This window comes from Stenella coeruleoalba (assembly GCF_951394435.1).
Source record: "Stenella coeruleoalba genome assembly, chromosome: 18".
Lineage (NCBI taxonomy): Eukaryota > Metazoa > Chordata > Mammalia > Artiodactyla > Delphinidae > Stenella > Stenella coeruleoalba.
In genome coordinates, this window is record NC_137164.1 from 20,310,157 (window position 1) to 20,335,060 (window position 24,904).

Below are 24,904 nucleotides of genomic sequence, written 5' to 3' on the forward strand. Positions count from 1 at the left end.
TAGCACACATCCCATGCCCTTTCCTTTCTTGATCTAGTTTAGTGTAAGCCCTTCCCAGTTGGCCTTCAGCTGACGTGAATTCCTGAGACAGAACCCCAAATATCCAGAGCTCTTTCAGGTCTAAGCCAATCTAGGCTCCACACCGGCTGCCCTCAATGGAAGCGGGTGATTGACAGCTACCGTTCACCTGGCTTGTGAGCTCGATTCTCGCTTAGGTCTTCATCTGAAGAAGCAGCGTCTACGCGGCGCCGCCCCTTAACTGACTCCACGCCAGGCTGCGCCAAGGAGGGGGATGTTTCAGAGAGACCCCCGGCAAATAAAGCCAAAAATACCTCTGACATGGTTCCACAATGTCACTTCCATGTTCCTGGAAGTGACAAAGGACAAAGCCAGGGAACCAAAAGGATTGCGGTGCGGGTTTGGTTTTACCGAGCAGAAGGGCCAGGACTGGCTCACCTGCGTGTTGTTACCGGAGCAGGTAACTGGGAGATTCTTTCCCCTAGAGACGTTAGGGCGCTGCTGGAGCGCGCTGAAGCTCCCTAGGGGCCGAGGGACGCCGTGCACTCAGCCGTACTGTCAGGGCTTATGTTTCTATTTGTGAAAACTTTCTGTATTGGTTGGCTGCTTCTCGCCTTCCTCCACTGCGATCTGCGTGCTCTGCGCGGCACAGCTGTGATGGGTTTCCAAACCCTTGCTGCGGGCGGACAAGGACGATTAGGTTGAACGGATGCTGGCGGTGGCGTCCTCGGAGTGGGGTTCCGCGGGGAGCAGCCCACTGAGGTCAGAAAGACGCGGCTCGCGCTCCGGGTAAGTTGCAGGTCCCCGCTGGGCCCATTGATTGCAGTGCAGACTTGAATCCAAATTACTAAGGAAGATCATTTCAGGCAATAGCACTGACGCTGAAGACGAATGCTTTGAGCTTTGGGGTTGGACATCTAAGTCCGCCAGGTGTGTGATTATCTCGTTTCGACCCCGGAAAGCGCGGTTCCATCTGGGCCCCCAGCGAGGGGTAGGGTGGGATTTCCGGAGGGAACCGAGGGAGAAGGGAGCACAGCTGCTCCGGCGGTCCCCAGCCCGCATCACCCAGGGCCCGGTGTCGGGGGGAGCGCAGGGGGCCCGAGTGGCTTCCAGCTCGCCTCTTTGGCGTCTCCCCGCGAGCAGCAGGCCGGGGAGTGGCGCTTCGCTTCCCTGGGGAGCTTCTCGGATTGCTGCCGGAGCCCCGGATTTTTTGGTTGGCGCGGGGAGAGGGGGTGGCGGCGTCAGGGCGCCGCTTCCCCCTCCTCGTTCCCTCTTTCGGCCGCTTGGGGGCGCAGTGACCGCGCAACGCGGCTCGGAGCCGCGCCAGAGACGAGACGCCGCGCGGCGCCCACATGGTTTTCCGCCGCTTGGTTGAGCCAGGCGGGGCCGGGGACGCGAGAGCTGCGGGAGGTGCGGGGAGAGGGGGAGGGACGCCAGATAGGCGAGCACAGAGCGGAGACTCGGGGGACCCCAAGGTAGGTCAGGGCAGTGCCGAGTCCCGCCCTCCCCGCCCCGCCCCCGGGAGAAGGTAGGAGGGGGCATCTGGGTAAGGGTGGCGGATTTTTGTGGAGTTGCCTTGCAGGGGGTGGGGGTGGGGACGACCCTGTGCTCGGCTTGGGTCTGAGGGGCGCAGGAGTCGGATCACCAGGCACTTTTGCGCAGGGCGACTCTCAGTAAGCGCGAACCCTGCGCCCTGCGTGGTCCCGGACGCTGGGCTCCGGACTCGGTGGCTTTTCCCGGTTCCACAAAAAGCGCCCACACAGCAGGCGAAGGTCTGCGGAGCAGCACCCGCCTAACACGCCCAAACCTGGTGGCAAGCAACTTTGGGCTGCTTAACTGAACTACGTTAGAGTGCGAAAGCGCCGCGCAAGGTTTCGTCCGGGCGCCAGGTGTGACATCCACCTGCTGAGATTGCAGCGGGGATAGCGCATGCTGCGTTTCACCCTCACCCCGCCTGCCCGTGGCCGCGCGGGAGGTTTGCTACCGACCTCCTGCGAAATTGATGCTGTCGGCTTGGAGAAGGTGGAACACCTTCAGAAGAGGGGTCCTTTAGCCTTAATGGGAACGAAGACTCAAAGGAAAGGGGATATTCAAGAGCTGCCCTGTGTTATGCCAGTGCAATTTGGAAGGATCTTTAAATTGAAGATGTGCAGGCAAAGAGCAAAGGACTGAGGGTCGGCAGACTTGGGTTTCTTAGACCCTGTCCTGAGGCCGAATAGCAGAGGTCTCAGCAAGTCAGGAAACCTCTTTGAACTTCAGTGTGAGAAGCGTGGGGATGGTTCCTGCCCCACCTCACTGGGTGGTTTGGAAGAGAATTGGAAGGAGGGTGGTATTTTGAAAAGTATAAAGTGTGGTTTGTACAAATTAAGCATTGCTGCCCACACCTTTTTCCTGGACACCGACGGAACCTTGCTCATAGCCGAGTTAAGGCAGGAACTTCGCGGCAGTGCGGGCCTTTTCCTGGTTACCTGTCAGAGGGGCGAGATGCGTCTGTTTCTCAATCTCTTGTTGCAGTTCCTCTTCACGGCACAGCCGTCGTGAAACTGCCCAGCACAGTGTGACATCAGGGGACAGGAACTCTGCCTTGTTCATCAGCTTCTTTAGGGCGGGTACAAAGCGGGGGAGGTGCTCGGAGAGTGCACAAAAGTTGAAAGCCTTTGTTGCAGCGGCTGGGGGGGTTAGATTTGATCGCACGTGTTCTTCAGGAGAACAGGTTTAGCTCCGAAAACATTGTTGGCTTTCTGAAGTTGGAGTTCTTGTTTTCTGACGCGGGGAAAATTCTGTCAGAGCCAAGGATAGACATCCAAGAATAAGCATTTTAATTCGAATGCTTTTAGAGGAAGCTAGGTAAAGAGCTCCGGAAATGTTTCCCACACAAATCATAGCACATGTTAGCAAGGACAAGTTAGAAGAGTTTCTCTTATTACCAAATTTAGATTCATATATCTAACACTGAAAGGAGAGATTCGCATGGTTGGTTGTGTTATTGTTAAAATTTAAGCAGTCCATTTGAGATAAGCGTGTCCAGCCCTTCCAGAGGCTATAAAAGTGAGCAATGCTAGAGCCTGTATGTCATATTGTATCTTTTCATGATACCAAACAAGACCTCTGACTGGCTTTTCCATTTTAACTAAAAGGAGTTGAAAGATGACTCATTTAAGAGATTGGGAAATAAAACTAGATTGTCTAGGGGCTTCCCTGGTGGCGCAGTGGTTAAGAATCCGCCTGCCAATGCAGGGGACACGGGTTTGAGCCCTGGTCCGGGAGGATCCCACATGCCGCGGAGCAACTAAGCCCGTGCGCCACAACTACTGAGCCTGCGCTCTAGAGCCCGCGAGCCACAACTACTGAAGCCCATGTGCCACAACTACTGAAGCCCGCACGCCTAGAGCCTGTGCTCCGCAACAAGAGAAGCCACCGTAATGAGGAGCCTGCGCCCCGCAACAAAGAGTAGCCCCTGCTCACCGCAACTAGAGAAAGCCCGCATGCAGCAGCGAAGACCCAATGCAGCCAAAAATTAAATAAATGAATAAATAAATAAGTTTATAAAAAAACTAGATTGTCTAATACTTTATAAAATAACACAAAGGGTGATAATAAAGCTAACTTTTATAGACTATTGTGTGCCAGACTCTGATATGCATGTTACAATCCATTTAGTTCTCACAAAAGTCTGTAAAGAAACTGAAGCACAGAGATGTTGAGTGCCTTGCCCAAGGTCACACAGCTAGTAGTGGAGAATTTTTCTCAGATTGGCATAACAATTACATTTGATTGCTACTCTTGTGTTTGTTTCTTTTTTTTTTTTTTTAACATCTTTATTGGGGTATAATTGCTTTACAATGGTGTGTTAGTTTCTGCTTTATAACAAAGTGAATCAGTCATACATAAACATATGTTCCCATATGTCTTCCCTGTTGCGTCTCCCTCCCTCCCACCCTCCCCATCCCACCCCTCCAGGCTGTCACAAAGCACCGAGCCAATATCCCTGTGCCATGCGGCTGCTTCCCACTAGCTGTCTACCTTACTGCGTTTGTTACTGTGTATATGCCCATGACTCTCTCTCGCCCTGTCACAGCTCACCCTTTCCCCTCCCCATAACCTCAAGTCCGTTCTCTAGGAGGTCTGCGTCTTTATTCCTGCTTTACCCCTAGGTTCTTCATGACATTTTTTTTCTTAAATTCCATATATATGTGTTAGCATACGGTATTTGTCTTTTTCTTTCTGACTTACTTCACTCTGTATGACAGACTCTAGGTCTATCCACCTCATTACAAATAGCTCAATTTCGTTTCTTTTTATGGCTGAGTAATATTCCATTGTATATATGTTCCACATCTTCTTTATCCATTCATCTGATGATGGGCACTTAGGTTGTTTCCATCTCCGGGCTATTGTAAATAGAGCTGCAATGAACATTTTGGTACATGACTCTTTTTGAATTTTGGTTTTCTCAGGGTATATGCCCAGTAGTGGGATTGCTGGGTCATATGGTAGTTCTATTTGTAGTTTTTTAAGGAACCTCCATACTGTTCTCCATAGTGGCTGAACCAATTCACATTCCCACCAGCAACAAAAAGAATAAAATATCTAGGAATAAACCTACCTAAGGAGACAAAAGACCTGTATGCAGAAAATTATAAGACACTGATGAAAGAAATTAAAGATGATATAAATAGATGGAGAGATATACCATGTTCTTGGATTGGAAGAATCAACATTGTGAAAATGACTCTACTACCCAAAGCAATCTATAGATTCAGTGCAATCCCTATCAAACTACCACTGGCATTTTTCACAGAACTAGAACAAAAAATTTCACAATTTGTATGGAAACACAAAAGACCCCGAATAGCCAAAGCAATCTTGAGAACGAAAGAAGGAACTGGAGGAATCAGGCTCCCTGACTTCAGACTATACTACAAAGCTACAGTCATCAAGACGGTATGGTACTGGCACAAAAACAGAAAGATAGATCAATGGAACAGGATAGAAAGCCCAGAGATAAACCCATGCACATATGGACACCTTATCTTTGATAAAGGTGGCAGTAATGTACAATGGAGAAAGGACAGCCTCTTCAATAAGTGGTGCTGGGAAAACTGGACAGGTACATGTAAAAGTATGAGATTGTGTTTGTTTCTTAACGTCTGCGCTGGGTTTTCTCCCACACATACAGGTGGTCAGGAGTGAGACTAAGGGCTCTGGAGCAGGGATTCAGGACCCTGAGCTTGCTGCCAAGTTGCTGTGTGGTCTTTACTTCTTTTTTCTGAGCCTCGGTTTTCTCATCCACAAAATAGTGATAATAATTCCATATTGAGCGAATGCTTTATTTCTGACGTGAACATGGAGCGTGTGAAAGAAATACTTCTCAGCATGTAAAGGGAAGTTTCAGAGTCAAAGTGTTTTTGTCATCGGTTAACAGTAGGCTGGCAGGTGGCAAATGAGTAAAAGTTGGAGGAGACTACACACAATGTGATTTACCCAACAATTATGTTTGAAATTTGTTTTAAAAAATTCTTGAGTTCTGTTCTTAGATCCTTAGCATTACGTTTATTAAAAGAGATAAATGCAGATTAGACCTCAGAGTTTTTCTGGTAAGTAACATTGAATAACACTATTCAGTAATCACAGCCAGCACGTGCTTTTCTCTGGTTGCGTTCAGGTGATGAAAATTGGAGGGTGGAGTGTTTGTTTGTTTGTTTTTTAATCCTTACATTCTACATCCTTTTATTCCAACAAGCTATAGTGGGTCAGAGAACAACCGAGTCCTGAAAATATATGTAAGTTACTTCCCTATCCTCTCTTTCTTTCTTTGGAAATTGTTCTTAGAAGACAGCTTTTGGGACAGCCAGTTTAAATCTGGTGGGTGAGGAAACCTGAACTTCCGTATATGCTTATATTAAGGGTATTTTAAACAGTACGGTTCAGTTGTCAAATCATCTGAACTGTCCTGTGACCTATGTAAGATCTTTTTTGGGGGAGGTCCTCACTCTTAATTTAGACTGTGGTCCTGATGGAGATTTGGGCTGAGGGAGGTAACCGTGTCAGTGTTACTGATGTGGCCAGGCTCACAGCAGCCGGTCCGCGCCTGGTGAATTTTCATGATCTGGAGTGATGTTTGGATCCGTGCTATTTAAAGGTCTTCCCTTCACCCCTGTGCTGTTGTAGGTAAGAATGTGGATTTGCAGCCAGACTGCCTGGCTGGGAAACTGGCTCCATTGACTAACCGTGCCTCAATTTCTCATCTGTAAAATAAAGACAGTGTTGTCATATCTACCTCATAGGTTGTTAGGAGGATCAACAACCTCCTGTGTGTGTGTGTGTGTGTGTGTGTGTGTGTGTGTGTGTGTGTGTGTGTGTAGAAAGCCTAGAACAGTGTCAGGCACATAGTAAATGCCATCTAAGTGTTAGTAATGAACTGATGATGATGAGTGCTATGGAAAAAGAAACAGGGCAGGTACTTCCCTGGTGGTCCAGTGGTTAAGACTCCATGCTTCCACTGCATGGAGCATGGGTTCAATCCCTGGTCAGGGAACTAAGATCCCACATGCTGTGCAGTGTGGCAAAAAAAAATGGCAGTAAATGGGGATAGGGTATACTTGTAGGGATGCAGTTTTTAACAGGGTGATAGGGAAATTCTCAACCCAAAGGTAAATTTGAGTAAGACCGGGGGGGTAGGAGGGTGTAGGGGTGTAAAGGGGTATAGTGGTGTAGGGTTGCAGAGGGGTATAGAGGTGTAGGGGTACAGAGCTAAATAAGGGGGTCAGAGCGGTAACTTAGGGACACAGACAGATATAGCACATGTTGAAGGTTTTTTTTTTAACTTGGGAATTTTCTTATGGAAAATTTCAACCATTAAGTAGGGAGAACAGTCTATGTGCCCTTCTCCCACCTTCAACAATGATCAAAATGGCCAATTGTGTTTCATCCATATCCCCCCACTGGCACTGTTTTATTTTAAAGCAAATTCAAGAAATTCTATCAATTATTTCTAAATCCTTCTGTATATATTTCTAAAAGATAGGCACTTAACCAAACATGACCATGATACTTAATCTCTTTGACTTTGTTTTCCCATCTCTAAATTGGGACCAGCAGAACCTCCCCTGCAGAGCTTGTGTAAAGATAAGGGTGGACGCTTGGAGCCCTCAGTGTAGACAATCGGTTCCCCATTATTCAGCCATCATGCTGATGGTATTGTCCTTACTCTCCCTTGGGTTTTTTTTTTCCTACATAGTTCAGTCATGGCATTTTCACTTCTACTTACTCTCTCCCTTCTCCATGCCTACTTTAGGCACATTTATTCCATACTCCCTTTATCTACTCTCTTTTTCCCCTTTTAGCTTTCAGTGCTTTTGTTCTCAGCCTGACTTACAGCTTGTGCTCCTTTGATCCCTGTGGCACACGAAATACCAGGGCTCTGTAGTCTTCTCAGACCTTTTTGAAGGGAGATGCATACTTGGCCCATTTCATTTTTTCAACAGCATTATTGAGATTGAGATAGAATTGACATAACATAGAATTCACCCAATTAAAGTGTACAATCCAGTGGTTTTAGCGTCTTCACAGGTATGTGCCAGGATTCCCACAGTTGGTTTGAGAACATTTAGAACCTCAAAAAGTTACCTTTGACCTGTTACCCCCTATCTTCCCATCCCCCAAAGCAACTGCTAATCCGCTTTCTGTCCTATGGATTTGCCTATCTGGACATTTCATTCATTCATAAATAGATAAATACATAAGAAATATTTTTGTCACTGGCTTCTTTCACTTAGTAGGATGTTTTCAGGGCTCCTCCATGCTGTAGCATGCATTAGTACTTCCCTTCTTAGGATGGCTGAATAATTCCACATTATATGGCTGTAGTGTACTTTGTTTATCCATTTTTCCGTCGATGAACATTTGGGTTGTTTCCACTTTTTAGCTATTATGAATAATACTGCCATTAACATTCATGTAGGTATAGAAACATCAAATCACTGTTTTGTAATGGGAACTAACATAGTGTTGTAGGTCGATTATACTTCAAAAACAAACAAATTTATAGAGAAAGAGATCAGACTTGTGGTTGCCAGTGATGAGGTTGGAGGGGGAGGGGAGGGGGATTGGATGAAGCTAGTCAAAAGGTACAAACTTCCAGCTATAACACAAATAAGTGCTAGCGATGTAACATACAACATGATTATAATAGAATTAACACGTCTGTATGCTATATATGAAAATTGTTAAGAGAGGAAATTCGAAGAGTTCTCATCAGAAGAAAAAACGTTTTTTTCTATTTCTTTGATTTTGTACCTATACGAGAGGATGGATGTTCCCTAAACATACTGTGATCATTGCTTCACAGTGTATGTAAATCAAATCATTATGCTGTAAACCTTAAACTTATACAGGGCTGTGTGTCAATTACATCTCGATTTTTAAAATTCACGTAGAAGTTTTTGTGGTAACATATACTTTCATTTCTCTTGGGTATATAGCCAGGAGTGGAATTGCTTGTTCAAATGGTAACTGGATGTTGAACCATCTGAGGAACTGTCAGACTGTTTTCTTTCAATAATATAGCTCCCCAGTTTATTTTGCCCCAATATGGGAATCTAGCTATCTTTCAAGTGCAGGTACCCACCCTTACTTTGGGTAAATTTTTGTATTACTATTTTTCTAAGTCTTATTTAGTTATCTAATTATATTAATGTATAAGCCTTTTTGTTATTGATGTTTTTTGTTGTTTCTTTTTTTAAAATTATATTTTGGCTGCGTTGGGTCTTCGTTGCTGCGCGCGGGCTTCCTCTAGTTGCGGCGAGAAGGGGCTACTCTTTGTTACAGTGCGTGGGCTTCTCAATGCAGTGGCTTCTCTTGTTGCAGAGCACGGGCTCTAGGTGCGCGGGCTTCAGTAGTTGTGGTGCACGGGCTCAGTAGTTGTGGCTTGCGGACTCTAGAGCACAGGCTCAGTAGTTGTGGTGCGTGGCCTCAGGTGCTCAGTGGCACATGGGATCTTCCTGGACCACGGCTTGACCGCGTGTCCCCTGCATTGGCGGAAGGATTCTTAACCACTGCGCCACCAGGGAAGCCCCTGTTATTGATTTTTGAGTAAAGCATTACTTGAGCAGTGGTCCCCAAAGTGGAAGTTATGTACCTTTAGGGTACAAGATGATTCATTGGAAAACAAGAACAAAATGCTGTGTTCTTGCATCTTTTCAATGATGCTTTATAATTATACAATGTATTAGAATATCTATGTATATGTAAGGTTTATAAGTAAATAGTCCTATATTGGAGATGTAAATGCAAAGGTTTTTTTTTTTTTTCCAAGCAGGAAGTCATATAAAGTTCTGGGGACAACTGTTCTAAAGGCATAGGATCAAATATATGGAGCTGTGTGGTTATTAATCCCATGCTTTGTGACAATTTTGATGGGGAAATTCTTAAAATTACTTTGCTAAAGAAATTGAAAATATCCTGCTAATTTCAGCCCAAAGGGAACATGTAAATACCAGTGGAAGGAGCTTTGGATCAGGTGTTGGACTTTTATTTTTATTCTACTTCTGCCGATTACTAATGGTGAGACTTTGGGCAAGTCCCCTAAAGGTCTGCATTTCAGTTCCCAAATTGGCCTAATAACACGCGAAATATCATAAATTTTCATTGTGCAGAACGAGAGTGGTAAGTATGACAGATGCAGTGACCACAGAAAGTTAGTCATCTGTGCATCTTGTGCAAGCCTGCAGTTTTCTTAGGCAAATATCTGGGTTTCCTTGACCTTTTCCCTGGCTGGGTCTTCCCCTTCCCACCCCACCCTGCTTTCTGTCCTTCCTCTGTGTTCTTCTGACAACAGACCTTCAAAATGAAGGGTCATTGCCAAAGGTTGACCTGGACGGAGAGGAGTCCTGTGATGCCACCAGCCACCATTGCGGTGTGGCACTGTTTCCTTCCTGGTGCTTTTCGTATGAGAACACAGCGTTCAGCACATGTGCAGTGAAGGTGCAGCTGTTTCAAAACTGCAGTTTACTCTGATTCCTGGCCACTGTCAGGGAAGCTATGGAGTTGCATTACTGGGCATCTTAAAGGTTTCTGTGTGATCTGTGATCGCTTGAGTCTGTAGACATCCTTGGGGGATATTAGCCTTTGCTTAAAGTCAAAGCCTGAAGGGAATAGATACAGAAAGATGGGAAGAGGTCCTGGCAACTGTGTTAACCAAAGAGCTCACATGCTGTGGTTAAAGGTCATTTCATTCTCTGCTTGCTTTTGTCTCTCACCTGGCATATGCTCAGTAAGACACCATGAAACTGAGAGAAATGAATTTGACCTTTCACCCTCAACTCTCGTTTGTGATTTCTCTAACACCCTTTATTCTAAGGAAATGGTTGGCAAGTATTTTAGGTCGTGATCTCCAGTTTCTTCTACAGGGTGACGTCTGTTCTTGGCTTCCTTTCTTGGGCAACAGAAATACCAATATAACCATACTTAGGTACTGTTGGTTAGTTTGTTCATTCTTTTATTCATATACTCAATATATTTGTTGAATACCTATGATATGCCCCTGTTCTAGATACTAGGGACAGATCATTGAAGAAAATTAAAAGTTTTTAAAATGCCCTCAAAGATTTTACATTCTAGTGGGTGTTAGTCACTGAGGTTAAATGAAATGAGAGGTCGTGCTAAGGAGTAAGGAGAGAAAGATAGTTGCGAAGGGGGAGAGGAACTACGGGGGAGGGGCAGTTGCCATTATTTATAGGGTGACCAGGGAGGCCTCACAGAGAAGGTCACATTTAAGATGAGTCTTTGATGCTCCCAGTTATGTATTCAGGTACTAGTGCGGAGGCAGAGAAAATCCTAAATCCTAAACCTGACATGCTTGCTCCTAGCCCTGGAGTATCTTTAAGATTCTTAGGGGTATTAGGAGCTAAAGCCGTCTCCTCGCTACCGTCAAAATGCTGGTTGCTTAAGATCTGCAAGACTTTTGTCTTGCAGGTCTCTATAGAGGTTCACGGTGAGTCATCCGCCCCCCTTGCAAAGGTTGCATCTTTGCAGCGGCCACTGTACCTCAGCAGTAGCCCTAGTCATGCAGTCATTCTCAATGGGACCAATGACTCCAGTGCTCAGGGACCTTCCAGAATGACTTGGGGTGTTGCGAGTCGAGTTCTGGAGTCTTTCCTTTGTCTAGGACCTTTGCTGCTGCACATGTGTTAACTAGTAATCTGTGTTTACGTTCAGTAGGAAAATCTCAATAGAACTGACAGTAAGCTTCGCAACTGGCTTTCTCTTCCTTTGAAATGTGTTTGGAAATTGATTTTATCTTTGCGCCCCAGCATCTCTGATTCAAGGGAGCTCATTTGTGACAGCGGGAAGGACTTTGAGAAGATGCCAAGCATTCCTTAGATCCATGTTACCTGCTGTCAGTCAGTGCCTGAAATTTATGAATGTGTTTAGTCCCTGTCTCCCCTCCACCAGAATGTAAGCTACTGGAGGTCAGGAAACTTATTTCAGTCACCACTGTTACCCCAGTGCTACCAGAACAAAAACACTGCCAGTCATGTAATAGACACTCAATGAATATTGGTTTAATTGAATAACAGACTAGAAGCAATGTGGCAATAAGCAACGCAACCAGCAACAATATCTTGGTATCTCCTGATTTATCTGCTGCCCCAAAGATCAAGAAATGGAGATGATCTTTCATCTCCAGGGTCTGGACTTTATCTCCAGTCATTGCTCTCTCCTCTGTGTCAGTCTGCATGTCAGAGAAACGCACGCTTCCTAATGAGTGTCCAACCTGGCTTGTCATCCTTTCTCTGCCACTACCCAGCTGTGACCTTAGATATGGCTTTGACTTTCTGTGGGCCTATTCCAGCTCTACAATGTTCTTATTCTATAACCTGGCAAAACCAGCACCTGCCGGCTATTTGTGTGAAGCAAGAACATCTTTCTAGAAGGAAGTAGAACAAGCACCTGCTTATGAAAATTACTTTTTATAAGGAAGTCTGTTTTTGCTCAGTGCAGTTGATTCCATATCTGGGAGGCTCAAAAATAACATCATTCTCTTGAATTGTTAACTTTAAACTGTTTATAAAAACACAGGTATCACTACTGCTTACCATTTGTTTGAGGTTGTGTGTTTTTCATATGATTTCATATCTGTAATCATCTCTCACACACAAAACCAGATATGATGTGCAGAAAATTGAGAATAAAACATGACTGACATAGCTTCATTCTCTTGGAAATAGTGAGATTATCATGGGCTATGGACTCAGAACTAAAATTGGCACTAGTGAAAGAAAAGATCTAGTAAAAGAAAGTCAATCAAAAGCAACATGATTGAAGATGTTCATTGCTGTATATTTTATAATAGTGAAAAACTGAAAAGTTTCATCAATAGGAGTCTGGCTAAGAACTTATGATACATTTGTACCATAAAAAGTGGTAAAATAGTTAAGGTAAAGAATATACACCCTCAATGGGACTTCCCTGGTGGCGCAGTGGTTAAGAATCTGCCTGCAGTGCAGGGGACATGGGTTCGAACCCTGGTCCGGGAAGATCCCACATGCCGCAGAGCAACTAAGCCTGTGCGCCACAACTACTGAGCCTGTGCTCTAGAGCCCGTGAGCCACAACTACTGAGCCTGCACTCTAGAGCTCACGAGCCACAACTACTGAGCCCGTGTGCTACAACTACTGAAGCCTGCATGCCTAGAGCCCGTGCTTTGCAACAAGAGAAGCCACCTCCCGCGCACCACAACGAAGAGTAGCCTCCGCTTGCTACAAATAGAGAAAGCCCTCACGCAGCAATGAAGACCCAACACAGCCATAAATAATTTAAAAAAAGAATATATACCCTCAAGACATGTTGATGAGAGAAAAAGAAGGTATGTTTAGAGTGCGTTTAGTATGATCTCGTGTGTATATAAAAAAGAAAATAAGACATATCTTCTGATCTGACATATGTATGTTAATTCATAGAAAAAGGTCTGGATGGAATAAAATGGTTGACGATGTTATTTCTGGGAAAGAAGTAGGATTGGTGGGGGCTTGGTGCAGTGACATTGCTTCACTTTTTACTCCAGGCTTCTGTGTTTTTGGCATTTTATAAAACCGTAGTCATGAGTGGGGTTTTTGGTAATTATAACACTCGAAATTACTGGAGAGGAAAAGATGTGCGACAAAGAGAAATTGGGGCACAAAGTGAGATTTGAGGTCGGGAGAAGGAAGATGAAACGCTTCAGGTAGTGAGCGCTGGCCGTTCTCACCAAATCCTGTGATATTTTGTGACTGGTGAGTTGGAGCTTGTGCCGTGTTCTGAGGATGATAGATATACATAGATGTCCTACATCACTCCAAAAACTATGACCTGCAATGGAGGACCCACAAATCAAGAAAACCCAGTTTCCACATTACCTTCGTTTGGTCTCTTTGTAAGCATTGGGTGAGAAAAATTCTGTATCTTTAGGAAACATTGATTCATTTCCATCCCTGGATGAGTAAATCTGCTACCATAATAGAGCAGTTGTATCGACCACAGACGTCTTTCCTCTACCCGTGACTTTATTTCCACTTTGTTGGATTTATTCATTCAGTCTGTAACTTTTATTGAGCCCCCATCTGCCACTCTTAGACAAGGCCCCTGCTCTCCCAGAGCTTCTAGTCAGGGGGCTGGACAGAGATGACAGGAAGTATCAGGAAGTGAGAACTACTGTGATGAAAATTAAGCAAAGTGATGTGAGAAGGCATAACCAGGAAACTACGTTAAGAGAGGTAGTTAGGAAAGACTCCTTTGAGGAAGTCATTCGTAAACCCAGGCACGCATAAGAAAGGAAGGAGCCAGATGTGTGATCATTTGAGGGAAGAGTGGTCCAAGCAGAGAGATTACAACGGAGCCCAGAGAGTGGGCAAGAGCGTGTGGGACTCAAGGTTTGCTGCGTGGTTGGGACTTCCGGAGGTTGGACAGGCGAGAGAGGTCTGCAGGACAGGATCATGTCATGACTGGAGGACAAGGTAAGGATTTTGGATTTTATTCCAGATTTGATGGGAAGCTATGGGGGTGGTCGATTAAGGGAATGATTTAGGTTTATAAAAGATATCTCTGAATAACTTGATTATAAATAGGTGAGAGTGGAAGCACAGAGACCATTGGGAAGATGGCGGGAGATCCAGTGGGAGAAGATGCTGACTTACACTAGGGTGGTGGCTGTAGATATAAGCTTGCTGGTAGGTTAAAGATGGAGAGCCTGGGAAGGTAGGGTCAGTACTGACTCCTACATTCGGGGCTTCAGCAACTAGGGGGTTGCTGAGATGGGGAAAACCAGGCAGGAGCAGATTTGGGGGGGGGGAAATCAGTGTCTATTTTGAATATATCAGGTTGTGATGCCTTCTTGACAAACGTCAACTAAGCACTAAGATACGCTAGCCCAGAGTTCAGGGGAGGTCAGGAATAGAGATCCATGTGGGAGCCGCCTATATATAATGATGGTGTTTAAAGCCCTGGAACTTTTTTTTTTTTTTTTTGTGGTACACGGGCCTCTCACTGTTGTGGCCTCTTCCGCTGCGGAGCACAGGCTCCGGACGCACAGGCTCAGCGGTCATGGCTCACGGGCCCAGCCGCTCCGCTGCATGTGGGATCTTCCCCGACTGGGGCACGAACCCGTGTCCTCTGCATCGGCAGGCGGACTCTCATCCACTGTGCCACCAGGGAAGCCCAAAGCCCTGGAACGTTATGAGGACCAAAGTCGGAGGCTCACGGCAGTGTGCCCATGGATTTCACCTTTCCTTTAGGGTCACTGCCCAAGCAGACACCTCCATCTCTAAACCTTCCCCCTGCCAACCTTGCTTTGGCTGTTGAAGGCTGTTTGGAGCTTTACAACGTGAAGGACAGTGGGAGAACATTAGGAAGACACATGTGCTGGGCCTGTAATTAGTGACGAGAGCGCTTCTCATCTGTGTGGCTCTCAACATTGTAATCACTGCCTAACTTACTAAAGCTAAAGACGGGGCTGAAAAGTGAGTGGAGCATTTTAAAGACAGAGTCTAGGTTTGCAGTGTGGTCTTTAGATATTATAAGCCAATCATAAATTCGCATTGCTGTTATAATCTAAGTAAGTATTACAGGCTCATGTAAAGTTATACAAAACAGAAGTTTTTGGTGCTATCGGTTGTTCTCAGTTTCACATGCCACTTGCCTACTTTGTTGAAATACAAACACAAACTAAATAGAAATAAGAAACTATGAACGTGTGTCTTTACTTCCAGATGGCATTCCCATTTTGAGTTGACATTTAATGCATGGGTGTTTTACATTTTTACCTGTTTTTTTATCAGCAGTATCCTTACACGACTTTATCCTGGTATAAAAATAATATTTTTATGCTTTGAAATCCCTTTCCTATCCCAATGTCATATCCCTTACGTTTGCTTCTAGTTTTATGGCTGATTCATTTATTAATTTTTTCCTTTTAAATCCAAGCGGAATTTACTGTGTTGTATAGGACGAAGTAGAAACTTTATTTCTTGTTTCTTTGCTTCCTTAAAAGAATTTGGAGTTAAAAATATGATCGAGCCCTTGTTTATCGTGTATGATTCTTGCTCATTGCAGGTAAGCTCCCCAAGCCCTCTAGCTGACCAGGTGGTGAGTTCAAGGTCCTAATCCAACAGCACAAGGGAATTCACACCAGTCCTGAGCCTCGAAGATGGTGTCACAGTCTGCGGGCCGGCAGGACTCTCCTGTGGACCCCTGCGAAGGAATCAGCAATGACCCTGGCGACATTGATGGTTCGCCCAGCCTCCTGGACACGGACCACCTCTCTTGCGCATCAGACATCAGGTTTACGAGGCACAGAGCTGCCTGGATTAACCCCCAGTGTGTGCAGCAACAGCTGCAGGACTCGCCCCCCCAGGTGCCAGCAGTGGGGAACAGAGAGAGCCGTGTTGCCTGGGACGCTGCCTCTCCCTTGGGCCCTTCACCGTTATCTCTTGGGGACTCCGTGGTGGAGACATCATTGTCGAAGGGCACTGTGGACTCCATGGGCAGCTCCTCTGCCCGGGGCTCAGCTGAAAAAGGCGGTGGCTTCTCTCTTACTTCAAAGGAAGAACGGGCAGTGCTCCCAGGACGCTGTCCTTGGACGCCTCTGTTCACAAGCTCCAAGATCGACTTGGCTGCCTCCCCGTGTCGTGAGGCTGACGATACTTTTTTCAAGCCTTCCCAGCTGACAGCTTCCACTGATGCAGGTAACTCTGGGGGGGACTGCCCTCCTTCCTGTCTGTTCTCACACCAGCTCTGCCCGGGGCTGAGGCCAGGTGCTCCTCGCGAGGGAAAAGCTCCTGGGTTTCCACTTTGCCCACGATCCAGGGCATGGGCTCAGTTCATGCTGTCTTTGGCCCAGCACCACGGGTCACGATGGGCGGAGTCAAGGATACCCCTTCTCCTTAGACTGCAGGGAAATGTCATCTTAGCTCAACTTAGTTGATAATCAGTGTCACCTGCCATCTTGGAGCAGGTATGTGCCCTGCAGGAGAGCGCCAGAAGTGCTCTGCATTCAGTGTGGTGATGGAAGGTGGTCCAGACAGAGTGGGCTCCGGTTCACACCAGTGCTGAGGTAGGAGAGGAACTCGCCTCCCCTGTTAGATTTACCTGGACAGGGTGTGGCTAGAAAAAAAGTAAGACTTAAACACAGTAACCACAATTCCTCCAAACTGGAGAAAACCTTTTCCTGTTAAAACCAGGGCTATGAGGTGACACACGTATTCCTAAAATACTGAAATTCCTAAAATGAGACAATCCATTCCAAACGCCACTCAAGAGTCAATAAATTAGCAATTCTTGTTAAAATGTGTGGCATGCTTAGTTTATTTTAAAATATTCATTATGCTATATTCACACTTTTTTTTTTGTGGTACGCGGGCCTCTCACTGTTGTGGCCTCTCCCGTTGCGGAGCACAGGCTCCGGACGCGCAGGCTCAGCGGCCATGGCTCACGGGCCCAGCCGCTCTGCGGCTTGTGGGATCCTCCCGGACCAGGACACGAACCCGTGTCCCCTGCATTGGCAGGCGGACTCTCAACCACTGCACCACCAGGGAAGCCCTATATTCACACTTTGCATTAACATGTATTTCTGTTGGAATCCTAGTTCAAATAGTCAATGAAGTTTTTTCTTTCAAAACAGTTTTAAAAGCTGCCTGCCTTTGTGTGTGTGCGTGTGTGTGTGTGTGTGTGTGTGTGTGTGTGTGTGTGTATTTATTTCTCACTAGCAGGAACCAATCCTCCCCCTTTCCTAAAATACGGGGTTTATTTGTTCTATTGAAATTTTTGAAAAGTCAAAGATGGTGACAATCTTTAACGTATTATTAATACTTTAGGAAGAGCAGATTTTGGACAGTGGTTCAGTGGGCTAACTTTGAGTTAAGAACCAAATTTGAGCAAAATGGCATAGTCTGATCATAGGCCTTTTTTCTCTTTTCGCTCCCCTGGCCGGATAGCTCTCAGGAAAAGAGTGACTTGTAAATCCACTGGTTGAAAAGTAAGAAATTAGTTTCCTGCTAGGTTGTCTCAGGGGAGAGTGAGGGAAAAACAGAGAAAATTGAAAGGCCTCTCTCCCGCAGGCCACCACCACGACAGCTTATAAAGTGACAGAAGATGACCTGTAGGGCCTAGTGTACCCCTGCCCCAAATCATTTTTTGTATTCCTCTACGGGAAGTGGTTCTGCAATTTCAAGTTATCCTTTCTCCAAGAAAGAAAACAGGCACCCCAGCCGCTTTGTCCAAAAACAGTGATTCCCAGCAATCTAAGTACCTTTAAAAACCACTCTGTCTTTTGAGAGTATCTCTTAAACTTGGTAAGGGGATTCATTCCATGGGCTTAAGAAAAAGAAGTCCCGAGTGAGATGGTTCTTTCTTTCTTTGATGTGGGGAGTGCAGGCATTTGCCACAAGGCCTGGGATTTTCCTGGATCTGCTGCCTCTCAAATGAAAGCAGCAGGGTTTTCCTTTTTTAGATTATTTGGGAGGGAAAGACACCTGAGCCTGTCAGCATTTCCTGGGGCTGTAAGAAACAATTCCTTTTGTCTGCATAGGATCTACACGTTTACAAAGTGGTTTCACATTCCTTATCTCCTTCAGTTTCCTAATAAGGTAAGTATCCCAATAATAATAATTATCCCAATTCCAGGGATGAGGAAATTTTACTGCAGAGGCATAGCTGGTGAACGGCGGTGGGCCTGGAACCGGAATCCACTGTCTGATTTTTCTCTGTGCTTTTTCCTCTATCCTCAGGGTCCCCAAACTATGACCTGTAGCCAAACCCCGCCAGACTCCTGATTTTACAAATACAGTTGTGTTTGTTTTGTCTGTAGCTGTTTTCTCAGGACAGTGGCAGAACTGAGTAGTAATTGCAACGAATGCTCTGTGGCCCTCAGGTCCTACAATATTTACTACCTAGTCCTTTTCAGAAAAAGGTTGCCCACCCCAGATGGCTTCTGAAGCTAAGAGGTCCACAGTTTTCCATGCAACAGTGGAGTTCTTGAAGACGAGGCAGAGGGCTTGGAGGGATTCTGCTTGTCTCTCTGTTTGCCACCCCGAGAGCTGTAAAGCCTTCAAAACATCTGTAGCATTTTGTTCTGATTCACCAGGTTGGGACAACAGCGCTTATGGCTCTCACAGAAATGTTTTGCCTTACAAGCTGCAATAAGATGTCACACGACAGGCCTCATTTTTGTCTTGGTGGTGTTCATTGCCAGTAATGGAGTGGCTTCATAAGGACGCAGAATGGATGAGTCAGCCGAATATATCCTCTGCAGCTTCTTCTTGTTTTTGACTGGAGGAAGAACATTTTAGAGAAGCAGTGCTGACCTTTTTCAGATAGATTTTGCTTCTGTAAACAGGAAATTTTAGGTCAAATGCAGTGAGTTGGAGGAATGATCCCACAATTCTTAAGGCCCTGCTTCTAGACTGCTCCTTCTCACCCTCCATCTCCTGTAGGTAGATTCCATGATCCTCTTCTCTTTCTACCCTCTTTCCTCATTGGTCTCCTCCATTCCCATGGCTCTCTGGGAATCCTTCTCTGAGGATTCCTCCCAAGTTACTCCAGAAGCTTCTTGCAGAAATGATGACCCTTTGCCATCTGCAAGGTCTACCATCAGAAGGGTCTTTCTTCTTCTGTCGTCCTAATTTATTCTAGAAGTGTGCTGATTTTTATTTTTCATATTTATTTATTTTATTTTTTGTTTTATTTATTTACTTATTTGGCTGCATCGGGTCTTAGTTGCGGCATGCAGAATCTTTCCTTGTGGTACACAGGCTCTTTGTTGCAGCGCGAGGGCTTCTCTCTAGTCGTGGCGTGTGGGTTTTCTCTCTCTAGTGGTGGCGCATGGCGCACAGACTCCAGAGCGTGTGGGCCCCGTAGTTTGCGGCACGCGGGCTCTCTCGTTGAAGCGCGCGAGCTCAGTAGTTGTGGTGCTCGGGCTTAGTTGCCCCGCGGCATGTGGGATCTTAGTTCCCCGACCAGGGATCGAACCTGCGTCCCCTGCGTTGCAAGGAAGATTCTTTACCACTGGACCACCAGGGAAGACCCTGTGCTGATTTTTAAAACAGCATTTAAAAGCCACTCCCTAGAATTGTTCTTAGATCATCTTTGAACTTCTTTTTCTCTATTTTTAATAACTTGCTGTATTGGCAGGTGCTATTCAAGTCGGTGGGAGAACCGTTTCTTCAAATTCCTTCTCACCAGAGGCATTCGTGCTCCCTGTGGATGTAGAAAAGGTGAACACAGCTTCTTTTTTCTTTTTAAAACCACCGAGAGTGTTAATCCCTTAGAACGTGCTGTTCTGATTTCAGTCTGGAAGCTTCACTGGATGAGACATGGCAAATAAGTTTCATTTCAGCATTTGAGTGGTAGTGTGTGCACTCAGCTGGGAAGTTTTCCATGACTGATGAATGATGTCTCCCACTGAGGCACCACCAGTCTAGGGTTTCATATCACAAGAAATTCAACTTGGGTCATCTTTTGGTTGCAGTGGGCTAAATCTTCTGTCTCTGGAAGATATGGGCTGTACTTGAGGTAATGACCTATGATAACGCAGTTAAACAAACATTTATATGTCTATGCATTAACTTAAATACAACTTCTTGATTTGTCAATCTAATACCCCCTCAGTGGAAAAAAAAGTTGATTATGCTTGTGAGAATTTTAACGGATCATCTTTTCTCCTGCAGGAAAATGCCCACTTTTACATCGCAGATATGATTATCTCAGTCATGGAGAATACGAAGTGTAGCATTCTGAGTCAACAGCACCCAGAGACCCGGAGTACAGGAGAGGCCGGCGGGCCGCTCGGGCGTGAGCCGGCAGACTTGGAAGGGGTGTTTTATAGCCACATAAAGCAGGAATCCGGCTCTTCCACTTCGTCCGACAGTGGCTCTGAAGGCAAGTGGGGCAACTACGAGCACGCTTCCTGATGCATTTGCCACGTGCATCCCCTCTGTCTGAAGCTTCTGGAGTAACCTGTGCAATGCCCGCCATTTCTGCCGCTTGGCTTGGGATTGGTCACTGTGCTCCATTCAGTTATGAAATCGATGTGCTTTTCTCTTGGGCGCCATCCTGCTTTCCCTCTTCCTCTGTCTTGTCACTCAGCATCCCTCTTCTTACACAGGCTTCCTTCTCACCCCCCCCACCCCCCCGTAGACCTCTTTCATTTATCCCCATAACAAGGAGCCCACGATGCACTGGGTGCTGGGAATCTGCAGGCAACAGGATGTGCTCCTTTCGCCAGGGAGCTGTCACGCCGGAGCAGAGGCTGAGAAAGGGATGCGTGATCGCTGGGCTAACAGAACCAAGGGCCCAGCGTGGCGAGTCACGGGCTCAGGGCATCTCTCTTTATTCTGGGATCCAGGGAGCCTTCCTGGACAGGAGGGGACCTAAGCTGAGAACTGAAGTTAGGACTTAACTATTTTCTTCCCATTTCCTAAGTCTGAGTCCTGCTTCAGTCCTAGATTCTTTCTCTGTATTTACTTCCTGGGAGATTGCATCCACTGCAATGCTTTTCCATTATTCCTTCTCCCTTGATCTCTCCCCAGTTTCTTCCCAGCCTTTCACCTCTCTTCTAAGGGCTTGCTTCACAAGCCTGGGAGCTGTGGAACGCGTTTACCTGGTGGGCAGGTAACTAACTTAACTTGTCTAAGCTAGTCATCTGTCACTCCCTTACAACCCCCCTCCTTTCAAAAAAAAATGAAAACTAAAGCCTCCTTTTCGCTGGGACTGCCTTTACTTAGCATCTTAATCAGGAACCTTCCAGTGACGAGGGAGGCACCAGCTCCGTGTGTAGCACAACGCAGGTGCACGATCAATAGATGTCGAATAGACTACCTCGCTCAAATTTACAGGGATTTTTTTATAAAAAGTTTACAAAGCATCCTCATCGGACCCAGTGGTGGCCAGTACAGCACTGACCAGTAGAGAGGCAGCTCTGGCATCTGTCTTTTCTGGGGTTTTGTGGCTTCTCATTACTTCTCTTCGTGCAGTTGTTTCCTTCTCCTTTTCCTGCGGCTAGACTTCTACCCTCCCCCTAGCATCTGGTTTCAGCTCGGCAGTCCCCCTGATGGCTCAGTCAGGGTCTCACGGCTCAACCTAGCCTTTCAGGACCCCAAGTCCACATTCCCAGGGAACAGCACCTGGCTGGGCCTGCTTTGACGGGGTGTCCACAACTGGTCAGCCAGCGGTGGCCAGGGGAGCCGGGGAATGTGATATGGACCATGGTCCCCCTTGAGGCCACCCGTGGGGAGAAAAGAAGGGATTCGTATTCCTGTACACGGGGCCCTACCTGTGCCTCTTCTTCCTCATGCCCATGCTCCGTCCTGTTTCTACAAGGGAAAAAAATCAGTCTTGACTTAACAGTAATACAACATCCTGCCACCTGTGCCCCAGTCCCACCTTTCACCTGGACCATCACAGCAGCCTCTGGCCAGTCATTCTGTAACAGCTGCATCTAGGTCCTCCGTGTACGTTTGCTGTCTTTGATTTTCTCTCTTTACTTTCAGCCTCTTTCCCCTCGTTGATTCTACACACATCTGTTCTCCTAGAACACAGCTTCTAATCCTCTAAAATGGCCTGCTGAGTTTGTTCCACAATTTACCCTGGGGTTTCAGCCTTTGGTGGCCACCTGCTCCCTGCCTCTCCAACAGGCATCTCCCGCCATTTGCTTCCCTGTGCTGTACCGTGCGCTCCGGTTTTACTAGCCTGTTCTACTCGCTGGCAGACATTTTTCATAAGCCCCTGCCTCCCTCCCTTTGCTTCCCTGGGCTCCCCTGGATTGCCGGTTCCCCAGGAACAGCACACTAGTTCCTTCCTCCTTCCCATTCTTCAAAAGCAATCTCCCGCTACGAGCTCTGTGGCATGCTCCCCGATTTGTGTCACAGGGCAGAGGTACCATTCATGGGAAATGAATCACAAGCTGTGCTCCAGGATGCTCTGTGATTATCTATGTGCATGGCTCCCCCGACCTCTGAACTTCTGAAGGCCCACGACACACACCTTGCTTTCTTGTGGTTAAGTGTGTTGGTGTCTCAGCCCCCTCATGAGGTCTTAAGCTCTTTGAGAGATTAGAATTTGTCTTATTTATATTTGCATTCAATATAGTGCCTGGCCTGAAATATTTTATAAATATTTGTTGAATGGTTGACTGGAAGCTCATGCTTAGCTGAAATTTTGTTTTTGTTTTTTTTGTTTTTGTTTTTCCGGTACGCGGGCCTCTCACTGTTGTGGCCCCTCCCGTTGCGGAGCACAGGCTCCGGACGCGCAGGCTCAGCGGCCATGGCTCACAGGCCCAGCCGCTCCGTGGCATGTGGGATCTTCCCCGACCGGGGCACGAACCCGTGTCCCCTGCATCGGCAGGCGGACTCTCAACCACTGCGCCACCAGGGAAGCCCTTAGCTGAAATTTTTTAAAAATATGAATATGTGAAATGAAATTTAAAAATATTTCTACCACACAGATAAAAATATTTATCTTTTATCACTCTTGTGACATTTATGGTCATAGAGGTTACTCCATGAGGTAAGGCAGGCGTTCAACAAATTGCAGGTTGATAAAGAGAGTATTAAAAACAAAAAACGAAAAACTAGACAGTATCAGCATGCACCTCACATAGGGGGAGCGATGCTTCCTGGAACTTTATCAGTTAAGTCTATTTTTGTGCCTGTACTAGGTTGCTATGTAAATTGTATGTTACTGCTGACCATGATCGAAAGAGTGTGAGAAACACAGAGGTGGGTGAAATTGTCCCCATTTAACCCATGAGGAAAGCAAGCTGAGAAGTTGATTGTCTCCCAGCTAGAACGGTTTTTCAATGATCACATTGTTCAGTGAGGGTGTTTCTTGAGGTAATAGCATGATTTGCAAAACCATTTCCCAATTCTTTGGCATTTAGGTAGCTTTCAATATTTTAACACTTTAAAAGGACTGCAGATAGCTCCTTGGTGATCAAAACCTTCCTCTTCCACTTTTTCCCCTCTGTTTAATGACATTCTTGGGATAATCCCCCAAACTGGTATTAGGGATAGAAAAGCATAAACGTGTTTGTATTCGTTTCCTGGGACTCCTGTAGCCAAATATGACAAACTGGGTGATGTAAGACAACAGAAATTTAGCCTCTCACAGTCGTGGAGGCCAGAGGTCAGCCATGAAGTTGTTGGAAAGGTTGGTTCCTTCCAGAGGCTCTGGGCCACGCCTGTCTCCTGGCTTCTGTCAGTTGCTGGGGATCCTTGATGTTCCTTGGTGTGAGGACACATCCCTCCAGTCTCTGCCTCCATCTTCACAGGATATTCTTTCTCCGAATATCTGTGTCTGTGTCCACATCTCCCTCTTTTTATGACACCAGTCGTATTGGATCTAGGGCTTGCCCTGATCCAGTACGACCTCAGCTTAACTTGATTACAATGCAATGACCCTATTTCCAAATCAGGTCACATTCACAGGTTCTGGGTAGACATGATTTTGGGGGACATGTTCAACCCAGTACAATGTTTGTCACCTATACTTTTTGCCTCACTGTGAAAAAAAAAGTGTTTTTCCCCCTCTTTCATTTTGTGAAACACTGTATTATGGACATTTTCAAACTTACATAAAAGTAGGCAGAATACTCCTAGGGACCCCAATAGACTCAGCAGTCTGTTTCACTTAATCATGTAAATATAAGAACAACACAAAAAGAGCTCCCTGTACTTTTTAATTCTTACAGCTGAATGTTAAAATTAAAAAAAAATCAACTAGCCCTTTCATTCCCCAATTTCGATTTAGCTGGGTGTTGCAGGTTGGGCAGTCCTTTTTCTTCTTGTTGATGAAATCTCCTTCCTTTCTTCTTCTAGGTTGTGCTGTGTTACAGGTCAGCCCAGTGGTTGAAACACCTACTTACTGTGATGTGATGAAGGATGACTGCAAATGTGACTTGGATGAATTCGTTATCGTAGGTAAGATTCGGAAACTCATGATCTGTGACTAGGTACCCTCCTCCCCACATACATACTGGCACTCTTCACACACAGTACCACCTTACGTGGCATTCAGAGAAGCTCCTCCCAAGATCAGACAATGTCCCTGATATAAAAAATAAGATGTGTCGATATTAATCTCTCATCTCATTTGTAGATTTGAATGCAAAAGCAGGTGCTCGTTATGGTCCGATATCTGTTTGGCGCCTCAGTTATATTTTGATGAAATTTCAGATGGGCATATTTTGAAATCCCATCTTTGGTCATTAGCTGTGGTCTCATAGCAGAAACACAAAAGAATGTGAAGTATGGAGATGCTGAATAATTGGTCCCTTCTCAGATGCAGGCAGCTCTTGCTGTGTTCTCATAAACTTGACTGCGATGAGGTGAAACAGATTAAAAGACCTCACTACCCTTTC

At 45.9% G+C, this 24,904-nt stretch overlaps 1 protein-coding gene across 2 annotated transcripts in view; it reads left to right on the forward strand.

Annotated features, from left to right (window-relative positions):
* The first annotated feature begins 683 nt into the window (after positions 1–683).
* RUBCNL (rubicon like autophagy enhancer) overlaps positions 684–24,904 on the forward strand; it is a 40,131-nt gene continuing 15,910 nt past the window's right edge. The window contains exons 1-5 of one of the 2 annotated variants that reach the window (XM_079902817.1): positions 684–807; positions 15,607–16,238; positions 19,681–19,763; positions 20,217–20,427; positions 24,363–24,464. In XM_079902817.1, coding sequence (XP_079758943.1) covers positions 15,701–16,238; positions 19,681–19,763; positions 20,217–20,427; positions 24,363–24,464 — 934 coding nt within the window. In that variant the 5' untranslated portion in view covers positions 684–807; positions 15,607–15,700. Of the gene's footprint in view, positions 808–15,606; positions 16,239–16,512; positions 16,607–19,680; positions 19,764–20,216; positions 20,428–24,362; positions 24,465–24,904 lie in introns of those variants that run through there. The other variant, XM_079902818.1, reaches the window with a different exon arrangement.